Source organism: Stegodyphus dumicola, chromosome 2 (assembly GCF_044657685.1).
Source record: "Stegodyphus dumicola isolate Sdum_Otavi_A_Nest chromosome 2, ASM4465768v1".
NCBI lineage: Eukaryota > Metazoa > Arthropoda > Arachnida > Araneae > Eresidae > Stegodyphus > Stegodyphus dumicola.
The window spans coordinates 150,211,090-150,224,738 of NC_140769.1; the positions used below are offsets into that span (position 1 = coordinate 150,211,090).

The 13,649-nt window shown below is 32.2% G+C and overlaps 1 protein-coding gene across 1 annotated transcript in view; it reads left to right on the plus strand.

Annotated features, from left to right (window-relative positions):
• The first annotated feature begins 3,477 nt into the window (after positions 1-3,477).
• LOC118204390 (uncharacterized) overlaps positions 3,478-13,649 on the plus strand; it is a 33,511-nt gene continuing 23,339 nt past the window's right edge. Inside the window, exon 1 of the mRNA XM_085811258.1 lies at positions 3,478-3,636. Coding sequence (XP_085667384.1) covers positions 3,628-3,636 — 9 coding nt within the window. The 5' untranslated portion in view covers positions 3,478-3,627. The remainder of the gene's footprint in view (positions 3,637-13,649) is intronic.

The following is a 13,649-nucleotide window of genomic DNA, read 5'->3' on the forward strand; positions in this document are numbered from 1 at the left end:
GAAATCGCTAGACACATGACACAGGCGACTGGACGACCGATATCGCGTTTTACCGTGGCCAGAAGACTGCACGGAGAAGGCGTTCTCAGTGGTGCCGGGAACACCGGAATCGGAGAGACAATGAATGGGGACGAATACTCTTTACAGATGAGAGCAGATTCAGTCTGAGTAGCGATTCTCATCGCATACTCATCTGGAGAGAGCGGGGAAGCCGCAATCATCCCTCGAATATCATTGAAAAGGACAGGTATGGAGGTGGCGGTGTTCTCGTTTGGGGAGGCATCATGCTTGGTAGTCGTACAGACCTTCACATCTTCGACGCAGGTTCAGTCAACGGGACCCGTTGTTGTAACGAAATTCTTCTTCCATATGTGCGTCTTTTTAGAGGCGCTATGGGTCCGCAGTTCCTTTTCATGGACGACAATGCACCATGTCATCGCACAGTAGCTGCCGAACAGCTCTTAGTGAGGATATTGAACGTATGGATTGGCCGGCACGATCTCCGGATCTCAATACCATCGAGCATGTATGGGATTTTCTTAGGCAGACGCTTGGCAGCTCGTACCTTACCACCAGTAATGATTCCGGAGCTTCGATTGGCGCTGCAAGACGAATGGGCAGCAATGCCTCAACAACTCATTGACACCCTCATTCTCAGCATGGGCAGACGCTGTGAAACCTGCCTAGCAGTTAGGGGAGATCATATCCCCTATTAAAGACCGGATGTTTCTTGCTGGACACCCATCACAGGGATGTTTCGGCCTTCAGTCGCATTGCGCTCCATGCTACGTTTTCAATAAAGCTTCTTTTTATCCCTCTGATTTCTCTTTTAGTAAGTGTTGCTTACATTACTCCTATGTACTTACTATGTCCTTACGTATTGGGGATCTTACGGTATTAAATGTGTTGATTTGGAATGCTTTTGTACAAAGTTATATTGAAAAAACCGTCTCGTCCTTAATTTTTGCACACCAGTGTATATTCATAAGCAGAGTTTGAAAGGTTAAACCTAATTAGCTATCTAATAACATCTGTTTAGCTTTCCCTTGTCTTGACAAGCTTTCGATTTCGCAATATACAAGTCTAACTAGACCTCAATAACAGAAACAAGGCGTAAAATTTAGCTATAATATTAATTAAATGCGCCTTGTAATACAGAATTAAATTAATAATTACTGGCTAACACTACCTACAAGGATTCAGAAACTCAAGTGAACCAGCGGCCGAGCGATAAAATCGCTGAATACTAGTAGTTCTATCTGGGTTCGATTCCAGGCATATGGGCTAGTTGCATGGGGGTTTTCATGTTTTTCTCCGTGTGTAAGGTTCATACGAGCGAATTTCCCTTAAAAAAGTTCCTCCACGAAAGCATCTGTCCTCTTAGGCAGCTTTGTCATAATGGAGTAAACAAACCAGGAACTCAAGTATTTAAAGCACTAAATACAAAATCGAACTTCTTCTATCAACTCATCTCCGGAAATAGAAATCGTAATCCCACACACACACAAAAAAAAAAAAAAAAATAAAATAAATAAAATAAAATAAATAAAAATAAATAAAAATACAAAATGCATTCACTAGGTAGGTCACTCAGGTCGGCTAAGTGATCATCTCAGGCTAACCAAGCTAGTTAGCTGCTATAGTTATTAGCTATAGCAGCTAACCATGCTATAGCTAATAACGCGATTCTAAAAACTCATTTTGGTAAAGAACTGTAAGCTGAAGCTAGAAGAAACAGGAAAGTCGTAACTTCAAATAACTGTTACAAGTGCTTTTTCTAAAAATATTAATATTATTAAATTATTAAAATATTATATTAAAATATTGCTTTTTCTAAAAATATAATAAACTTTTAAGTAACTTCAAATAACTGATACAAAATTAGGATACACCTTACAAAGGGGAAGAGATTTTTTTATGAAAGACTTTTCTCCTTTGTAAGTTCTTGCTTTTTTTTTTTTTTTTTTCCTTGAATGTTCCAGAACTGCTTATCTCACCCTTAAGCAATATAAGTAGGAGGCTGTGAGAGCCGTAAGTCATTTGGATTGAGACTTTTGATCTGTTTTGCGCTGCTCTGTGATTAGTACTTTACACTTTTCTTTTGCGAGCAAAGAGTTTTAGTGATCTTCGGTAGTGGTAGATTTTTTCTTCTTAACTAATTTATAATTATTATCTTGCTTCTAAATTCCGTTATTTTCCTAAAAAAACTCATGTCTTACTCTTCATTTAGACTAATTATTAAAGGATATCTTTATAAACCTGTAGCATGAAAGAGTATTAAATTTGAATAGCTCCTAATGGAGTACAGAGTGAGCACTCTTTTGTTTGCTTCTATGGACTGCCTTTCAAAAGAGTTGGCGTTTAGGATTAGCGAAACAGATCAACTAACAACTTAACAAATTAAAGACAATTTTACGACTGCAGTTTCCGTTACTTTATCATTAAAAGTAACGGAAAGTTAAAAGGGACTCAATCACCAATAAAATTAAACATATTTTACAGTGTTGTTTCAGCTTCTGAATACATTCCTTTTACTGTGTACATATAGGTTACAGTTCTTTTCTTCAGTTCTGTCTTATCTTAGCTACTATGCCCATTTTTAATTTTAAAAAGATTATGATAATTTTCACATTTGAATATGAATTTAAAATATTTATTTTATTTTTCTCTCTTTCTTCGACATTTCAGAGGGTCCTTCTCATATCCATCAAAGGATTATTTTAAGCATACGAAGTTATCTGCGTTTATTGGTCGATAGTACACATGAAATGGAACTTTAAGAATCTCCTGCCCCTCTTTCTCCTGTCACTCCATTAAGTGATCTTTTTTTTTTTTTTTTTTTTTTTTTTTTTTTTTTTTAAATACTATACTTCCATATTCATGTGATTATGCAATGATTTTTCAGTTTCAGATATAATTTAGGAGTTATTCAAAGATTTTTAAAACAACTGTTTAAAAATTTATGATCATTCAATCAAACTGGTGATGGTCCATTAAAAAAGGACTTGCATTCATTTGTAATGAAATTGAAATTGTTAAATAGAACTTACTAATTATCAGCTATAAAGCTCTGTTATTAATTATCAACTATAAAGCAACCGTAACTATTGCGTTTCGATAATAAGAGTTATTAAAAGCGTAAAGATTCACGTCTGTCGAACATGCAATAGAGTTAAGTGCTATCACTAATGGCCTTTAAAAGAATCGAAAGTTCCATCAACAAGCCTCGCCCAGCGTTTTTGTATCGTCACCTCTGGATGATAAGTTTGAAATAAAGGCTGACCTTGATCACGTAAGCAACCTTGAGATCCACCACTTTGTTTAGGTGAACTTCCATATTGTTTTGAAAATTTATTAGTTTCATTTTTTTTTTTTTTTTTTTTTTTTTTTTTTTTTTTTTTTTATTTATTTCTGATGTTAGTATTCTGGTCCTGAGATGCTACTGGGAAGGAATTCAGCCGGAGAGGAGGGTGTGAAATAACAGTGTCTGGTTGTGTGCAGCAGGGGGGTGCGTATTTCTGACAAGCTTTGTGACAAGCAGAGCTTTCGCAGAATAGCTGGAGGCGAAGGTATAAAAGAGTCAGGTAATTTTATTCTCCTGCAAGACGTTCAGTGCAAGTGGAAGCTATGAAGTTGGTAAGTTCATTTCTCGCCTTTTTTTTAATTCCGCCTTTTCTAATAATCTTTAATATTTTTACAACCAACTTCCACATTTAGAAATTAAATTGAAAATTTCATGATACTAACTAACATGCAATTTAAAAAAAATATTTTTCAAGGGGAAAACATTGTGCAAAATTGAAAATTAAATAATAATTTATTACTTGCTTATTATTGTAGATTATTTCTTCTAAGAATATATTTTAAAACATTACTGTGTTTTTCAAAATAGCAATTATGCTAATAATCGCAATAAAATAAACTTCAACGAATACGAGTTCTGTTTATTCTCCCCCCCCCCACACACACACAAATTCGATTAATTTTTCCTTTAAACTTTCTGTGATTCTAATTTTATTTATGTGTCTGAAGTTTACTTTTGCTTTTTTTCCTAATCTGGTAATATAACTTAATTTAAAACCGGAAAAAATTAAATTTCCTACAAAATAATATAATTCTTCTGTTAAAATTATTTAATGAGGATTTTTATAACTTTCTCTAGATTCAGTCTTTCAGTGCTGAAACTAAAAACAATGACCTAACTTAATAATATCGTTTCGCATTTTTTGTATTTTTAGAAAAAGTACTTATATCTTAATAAATAAAGAAAAAGTATATACAACAGAATACATACATACATATATATATAGATATATATATATATGTGTGTATATATATATATGTATGTATATATTAATGAATGCATATATAATATGATATTTATATATATGACATATTTTAAGACGATTTTAAGATATATATTATATATATATATATATATATATATATATATGTCATATTTTAAGACGTAATCGTGATGCTGACTGGAAAGGACAGGAATAAGATGTTGACAAAACTAATTTCGACGAATCACCATCTTTATTTTTATACCTATCTCTTTGGCGGACAAATTACTTCTCAATCATAGTTGAATACAATAAATTTTTATGTACACTGGTTTTAAAAGTACGAAGTAAGCATCTTAGATAGAAAAGCATAAGTGGCGCAGGCTTGTTTGCATGGCAGAAGTCAGGAAAAAGGTGTACTTGCTCGCGAAGAAGTATTTATACTATGTAAGTGCATACCTCAAGCTAAGCCGTGATTGGTTAATTTTAGGTTTTAGTTTCTTTTTTAAGCAGTGCTATGTAATTTGGAAAGATCTCGATTTTAGGAAAAGGATAAATTTAGGGATTGAACTGGATTATTTAATTATGGCAAAGCACACGAGGGCTACCTGCCTAAAGGGAGGGATGCCTTAGTGGAGGACTTTCTAAGGGAAACTGGCTCGTATACACGTTACACATGGGAAAAACCACGAAAACGCCCATGCAGCCAGCCCGTTCGCGGGATTCGAAACTCGAACCGAACTACCAATGTTCAGCGTCTTTACCGCTCGGCCGCTGGTGAGCGATAAACTTAGGGAGAGAACAGCAAATTTAGACTAGTCAGTTTTGAGGTTGCCAATTATTTGGATGCAAAGCCATGGTATTTTATTATGGCTTCCATATACTATATAAGATAGTGATAAAAAAAGTAAGAAATTTAGATTTTAATTCACAAAGACATACAAAAAAATAAAATCAAAACTAAAAAAATTCCAAAATTTCCCTCCAAGAAACATCAACTCATTAGTTTCCAATCAGAAGAATTTCCGAAAAAAGTAGAAGTATATAAAAATACATAAAATAGGAAGAGGAATTCAATCAAAATCTGATTAAACGTTATCAAGAGGATGTAGATCAGATTCAGTTGAATCTCCCCCCCAAGAAAACCATTGCGTTTCTGTTCAACCAAAATTAGTTGATGAACCATCTTTAAGAATTTAATTATAATAGTTCACCCAAAAATTCTGAACACCTCCCCCGCGCAACAGCAATTTATTCATATTGTTTTGTGATTTTACTGGTTTTGATTTTAATTCGTGCATGGCTTTGTGAATTAGGTTCTAAATTTCTTACTTTTTTGTCTGTAACTGATTTATTTTTTATTTTTTTATTTTATATTTACTGATTTATTATTTAAAACTTTTTGGGCACTGTTATATATGTATATATAAATTTACTCATAATTATGCTAATTTAGAATATACACACACACACACTTTTGCATCGCTAAGTGTGTGGTGTAGCTGCATTGAAATACAATTCCGTTAGCTAGAAGCTCATGCCTGTAGGCAACGTATATAAGGAACAATAGTTTATTATTGTCATAAAAATAAATATTTACTCTGGAAATAGTTTATCTTCTTTGTCAACATTTACTGTCTATAGCAAAAATGCGAAACTTTTGTTACATAGTTGAAGCTATTTTCATTATTTTATTTAATACATAATTTATGGAATATTGTTATTTCTCTAAGTAAGCAACAGATACTTCATAAAATTACTTTCGTAAAAATTCTATGTTAATAAAGCATTACATCCGTTGCGATGAAAACATCTGTTTTAATTTTAAAAACTATTCCGTTTACTCTGTAAGGTTTATCTTAATTTGCCTAACATTTAATTTTTAGTTAAAAGTTACTTTCCTGTACTCTCTGAATTTCAGCTTACAACTTCTGGCCAAAACGTATTTTCAGAATCGCGATCAAATGCAAATGAGGAGAAGAAGTATTTAACTGTGAAGTCAACTGAGTTCGTCACACAGCCAGAGATTCTATGCAGCGCGCGTTAGCCTTTTGGCTATACTCTTTCTTAAGCTTATTTTTACACTCGGCCGTACTTTAGGCTCTTGATAGCTTCACCGTTAGTTGGCGTTAAGGGGCCAACTCTGTTAGAATCTTCATAGCTTCGGCTATATCTTTTCAGTTAAGTTTGAAATGAAAAGGACAGTTAAAATTAGCTAAAGCTTTAAAGTACATTTGATGCAGCTAATTCCGAAGTTTACAAGTAACACCAAATAAAAACAATTACACTAAGCGAAAGCAGTTAAATTTTACGGGGGAAAAAAGAAAAACTTCTGAAAATACTACAAAAATTAAAATAACCTATACAACAAAATCAAAATTGGTACTTTGAAAATACCGAAAATTTAAAAAAAAAAAAAAAAAAAAAAAACCTATACAACAAAATCAGGTTTGGTTCGCTAAAAAAACTAAACATTTTAAATACAGAGAAATTATATTAAAAAAAAAAGTGGTCAATTCCCTTACTTTGAGGTTTCAGACAGATTTTATCAAGGAAAAATGCCTGAAATCTCCAATTAAGCTAATGACATAGTTACATTTCGTCGAACCAAACCATTGAGACTGAAAACGGTAATCCATTTATTTTATTTCTTTCCATTTATTTTCTGAGTTCAAGCCCGAGTGGAGGCTTTATTGTAAACTCCAAGAAGGAATCTTCTGTGAACTATATTTGGAATAATAAAGGGTACTTAACCCTTCTTGAGTATCCGTTCTCTGTCTACCGAACTAAAGCGATTATTCCAGACACATTGCAGTAACTTCTAGGTTTGGATTCTTACAACTCTATATTAAAAAATAAGCGTTTTTAATCCCTAGAGAATTATGTTCCTCTGTCCAATATATATTTTTCAGAGAAATTCAAGATGCTCAGTAGTGTAAATAGATTTATGACATTTTAGAAATAAAATATTGTTCATTTAAGCTTTTTAAAGTTGGTGTGAAGTAAATAAACACATTTTGTTGCGAAATACATCTGTAAATTTCTTAAACTAATAGCAAAATCTGCTTTTCTATTGGAAATCTTGTATGAATCTTATTTTATTTAATATTGAATATTTCTTAATATTCCTTATCATCTTAGATGGACTGTTTAACAGTGAAACTAAGCATGCCAAAGTATTGGTTTATACACCATCGGATAGGCTAAAAGGAATCTTCGAAATGAAGTGATAATTGAAAATTGCTGATGTAGTTCATTAAATTTTTTAGGTTTTTCAAACATTGCTCAGGAATTTTTTGTAAGTCATCGTTCAGGTGCTTACACTGAAGATTTTTTAAATGAAAAGATTTAAGCCTTTATTATTAACAGACCCCATGTAAGTGATGATTAGATTAGTTTATAAATCACACAGGAATTTAAATTAATTAAATGCAATCTTATATCATTGTACTGCTCAGAAAAACCTTGGAAAGAATTATACACTTTGTAGGCTGACTTGAAAGATTAATTTTCCTACATTCCATTCAAATGGCAGCGATTTTCTTTTTCTTGCCTTTTTTTCCACTAAAATATATATTTAAAAAAAACTGAAAGCTTTCAGATTTTATATTACGCCCAAAGGGGCGTTTTTTTAACGTTTGTGTGTTACCTTTCTTTATTAAATATCATGTTCTTCACACTTAAACCATAAAATTCAACAGCAATATCAAAAAATAATTTTAAAATGAGCATATCCTTTAGAATTTCCGATACACGATCTCGCCCGCTGGAGATAAACCTGTTTTTTTTCCCCTGTACAGTATTGCTATGGCTCGTTTGAAATCATTGAGTTTTTTAATCAAATATTTGTTAAAATGTACAAAATATAAAATAGATAACTAAACAAATTCCAAATTTGGGCTTCCAGGTGCCCATATTCGAGTGAAGATATACGCTATTCAAAATTCAATGGCTGTATATACCGTTGTTTTATCACAGTGCGAGAAACATACATACATTCAATGCAGGTTCTTCCTTATTTAATTTCTTTAAATGTAATTACAGGGCGATTATATTGGGTGGCAACTATGCAAAAAGGGATTCACCGTTTATAGCGTATCAACGCAAAATGGCAAAATGAATTTAATAGCCCTTCTGGGCAAATTGCCTCTTTGGGCTAACAAAAGATAAATAAACTCGTTAAGCTATAAGGTTTAGTTTAATACACTTAAAACTTAAAAGCTAATTCTTTTAAATTTCATTACATACTTGCTCATGTGTGGCTAAAAACAATCGTATGGCTCGCATATATTCATTGTGTTAAAACTTTAACAGAATTTCAAGACAGAACAGAAATTACAAATGTGACATACGTAAGAATGTTTACTTTCAGTTCATTTAAATTTGTCTTTGACAACCTTAATTTAAAATCGACCATTTTTAGAAAACCTGCGATAGCTAAAACCAACTAATTAAACAATTTTTATCTGTTTTATTCAGCTATCAAAATTATTCCACTTTTCTTATGCACTAGAACGTGACACTGAAATTTATGCTAGTTTTATACTTTTCCCTGCCGCCTTGATGGGAAGGTGCTTAGTGACTGACTGACGTACCGAAGGAACCGAGCTCGAAACCCGGTGAAGGTGTGATTATGATTAAATTGTGAAGGCGTGATTATAAATAAATTTATGATTAAATTGTCTGTTTCTTCATAAGAGTCAACCGTGGCCCACCTGTTATAGGTGCCTCCATAATAAAGTGACCACAGCTTATAGCCTTAGTACCGGCCAAAGCTTAAATTGGCTAGTACTCGCTACTGCGGAAAAAATTGCCCGAAAGTCTTTTAGATTTTTAACACAAATTTAAATTTTATTCATTTGAAAATTGCCCCACAAATTTTAATTTTATTCATTAGAAAATTGCCCCAAAATTATAAAATTAACTTTAATTCAGAAATTAGAGACACATATTTTGACAAAATTTTAATTTTATTCATTAGAAAATTGCCCCAAAATTATAAAATTAACTTTAATTCAGAAATTAGAGACACATATTTTGTTTTATGATGAAATTATAGTAATTATTGTAAATGTGAAAATAATAACTTTTTTATTAGGCCAGCTGAGATAATGATTAATTTTAAAAATGCAACGCATAGCAATCAATATATACGTCTAATTTCTTCTCGTAAACAACATAACTCATACCCAGCGATAAGTTTTAAATAAAAAAATAAAAAAAGACTTCTCAAATAAGTAAATGGCAAGTGAAATTATATACTTCTTTAAAGGAATTATTCATCTCCCAATATTTTATAAAAAATTAGATTAAATAATTAGCTGAAAACTAGAAACTTAATATGTGTTAAAAGTCAAATTTAAAATTGCTGTCATTATTTAATATCAGTTACATAAATTCAGATGAAATAACAGAAGACAGTAAATTGAGTAGTAAATATTAATTTCGAAGTCAAAAATAAAAGTCAGCGTTATATTTGCAAATTTTCGCAGGACTAGTGTCGATGATTTTACCGAACCATCAGAATCAGCTGCCAAAGTGCAAATGAATGAGATAAGATGTAGTGAAAAGATAAGATAAGAATGGCTGGATAGGAGTTAAACTACTGGGGCCATCTATTGATGAAACAAGAAAACTAAAACATAATTTCCTTAAAGGCTGAAGGCAAAGTTGGATTGGAATTAGGGTCGTTAACAAGAACACAAAGATTTTTTTAAATGTGAAACGGGTCTAGAAAATCTAATTCACCAAAGAAAAATGTTTTTTGAATAATTTTGCCTACAGAAAAATGGAAAATGTGATTTCCGGACCAACAGCGCTGGGCAAAGAGGACTTCTGCAGAAACACGTGTTTCCTTTATCCTAACATATGCGTCATGTTCTATGACGCGAAATTTTATGGCTCCCTTAGTTTGACCAATGTACATTAACCCACACTCGCAAGGAATCCTGTAAATACGCCAGGAATTCATATCGGAAATAGGGTCCCTGCCATTTTATACCTAATTGATGAAAAGAAAGGAATGACAACAGAATTCTAATAATCTTCTAAAACAAAAGTGTGCCTTTTGGTGTGTTGAGATGAGAATTTTTTAACTGGATGGTTAATAATGTTGGGTGAAAGGCCCTTGTCAATAGCTACTGCTTTTAAATAATTTAGTTTTTGATCAAGAGCCAGTTTGGAGGAGCAAATCTGAAATGCACGGAAAACAAAAGAATAAAATGAAGCTAACTTTTTGTTTAGTCGGATAACATGATTTGAAGTGTGGTGGAAGGAATTCTAAATTAATATTTACTCGGCGTGTCATTTTAACCTAAATTGAGTAGTAAATTTTGTTAGGTTTTTTTAATTCAGCAAACACACACAAGGGATGTCTGTCTAAGGGAAGAAATACCTTCGTGAAAGACTTTCTAGAGGAAACTGGCTTATATTCACGTTACACATAGGGAAAACCACAAAATCAACCATTCCGTTCGCCTGGGATCGAATGCGGTTTTGCACTCTCATGTTCAACTGTCGTAACCACTCAGCCACTGATGGGGTTAAATGCTGTTAGAAAGATATTATAAATGGTAATAACTTTATTAAAAATTTAAGAAAATCGTTTTAGTTAGTATCAGACTTATATACTGAGATAAGACGTTTAAGAGTCTGACAGTGAAACAAAGAAATTTATTATTCTTTCATCACTTGTCACTTTTTATTGCTAATTGTTGTTTATATATGTTCTATATGTTCTTCTTTTCGGTGCCTTAGGCCTGTATCTTTTACGCTTGGAGGCAGTCCTGGTTATGTAAATCACATTTTATATATTCTTCTTTTATATCCTTTAGTGCTTGTGCATTCAAAAGTATCTCAGGGCTCCATCACTTTTAATTTAATTTTCTTTGGGTTACTTTAATGTAATTTGCACTTAAAAAGTATATCTTCATTTATAACAATTATACAACAATAACGCTGATTTCTAATGCGTGGAAATTTTTGAAAAATTACATTCTTACCACAGGATCGCTGTACTGGCCCCTGACAGTTACAGTTCTAACGAATGCTCTAGCTTAGGATCTAAAAGGTATTTTTCGCAGTTTTTTCCATGTGCAACGTGGATGCGAGCCAATTTTCTTCAGTAAATCCTCTACGAAGGCATCCCTCCTCTTAGGCAGATAGCCGTCGAATGTTTTCCTTTAATCAGCTAGACAAACAAGTGCCTTAACTCGAAAAAGAGAGCGCACAAAATTTTCGTCTAATGAAAAAGGTTGGTGAAAGAAATGTCTGAGAAATTTTATAATAGGATACAAGGGGAAAAAATGGACTATCTTGTTGTATCGTAACATGATTTAACTAAAGGAAAATTTAATAGTTAAAAGAAAACGTGTTGATATTTCTACCTTTCATTGTATTTCGAGATATGCCTCTTTCTCTACTTTACATGCGTGTAAAAAAGAAAAGTCACTCAGCAGGAAATGCCTACCTACTCAACAAGTAATTAAGCAAATAATTTCCTTCCTCAACACCTTGATTAAAAGGAGGAGGGAAAAGCCAGGAAATTGCAACACCTACTCTTAATAACAGCTACCTTAAAGAAAGACTGCTAGAAATTAGCTGATAATTAAATGGAAGTCAGAATACGTAATGAAAACATTAGAAATTGTACTTAAAAATCAGAAACAAAGAACTGTTGTCGAAAAAGAAGTTCTTAACTTCAATTAAGGAATGTACACATATATATTTTCAATGTACACTGCGGAAAGAAAAAAAAGAGATAGTTTTATATCTCCCGTTCTACTGGGCCAATTGACGAAATTCGAATTGCGTTTTCATGTCTCGAAAGCGCGACTTAGGATATATATTAGATTTATATATAGCATTGTCCTAAACAGGTATTTTGACATAAATGCGTACATTTTCTGAAACAACATACCAATTTTTTTCCACATTTTCCATACATAGAACGGGAGATATAGAACTGTCCCCCTTTTTAAAAAAAAAAAAAAAAAAAGATTTTTAATGTTGGAACCAAAATCTGGTGAAATGGAAATGGTTCTACTTAGTATTCATCAATATTTAGTCAACATAGTAACTATAGAATTTAAGTTTCTTGTGGTATCGAATATCAAAATACCAGAAAATTTATAAGGTTCATTAAACTATGCTTCTAACTAAGTCTCAGAAAATCAAACTTTTGCTCCAAAACATCGTACAAAGGTTTTATTAAGTTGATGCCTGAGAAAAGGATGAAATGGTATCTTCAAATCAATCCACCTTTATTGTGCGATCCTGGTCGCGAAAAGTAATATATTCAAATTATGTATTTATTTTTATGAAGTTTCAGGAAAATATTTGGTTATTCTAATAGTATTTATAGAGGATAATTTCTGATAACGAACAGTCATTTTCAGATTTACACAGACATAATTCAGACATAAATTTATTTGAAGATTAAATTGATAAAGCGCTCATAATACTGCATCTCTAACGTTCCGAACAATATTCTGGAGCTATATCAGCATTCAGCATACTGGGTTAATCTGAAGAAAGCAAATAACAGTTATATCCAATTTTAAAAATTTCCATTTTATGAAATCTCCAAATTACAGTTTCATCTTTTGAAAATTAAAATAAAATTTGGTTTGAAAGAAAGCGAAAATAGCGCAGAATATTTCGCCCCCTAAGCTAAATTATCGTCAGGTAATAATAGCGTGGCAATGCCATATCAAGAACAACTTCCTAAGAGATAATTCACGAATTTATTTTACGAAGAATAAATTACGTTTCGTTAATAGGAGATAGTTTGTGCTCTTTTAATAGCATGAGAGCCATTTTTTTTTAGTATTTTAGTTTTTTAGTAACTGTACACGTTGTACAGTTACACAAACTGTACAACATGTACAGTTTGTGTAACTAGAACTTTAGGAATCCTATGCAAAAACAATTTTCTGTTTTCTTCCATTTTACAATATTCCTAAAAACAGTTGGTAGGATTCTCCTATGTCTATAAGCTAGTGTAAGTGTCTTGCAGACCCTACTAGACTGGATCACTTCAGTTTAAAAAACAAATGAAAGTTTAAATAACTTTTTTTATTTAACTCTTAAATGAGCAGAGGGCAATGCTTGTGCCACAGAGGAATCTCCGCTACGTGCGGGTGTTTAAAGTAATCTAAGGTAAGGTTAAATTAAAATGTAAGTAAAGTAATTTGAGTCTACACATGCAAGACACAATAACAAATTGTACCATAGATAAAATTGCTGTACGCTTTTCACAATAATAGAAGATTATTCATAATTCCGTGAAATGTTTCAAAATTCGTAATTAAAATAAACTACGTACGTGATACCAAATTTTGTAATTCTAAATATTGGCAAAGT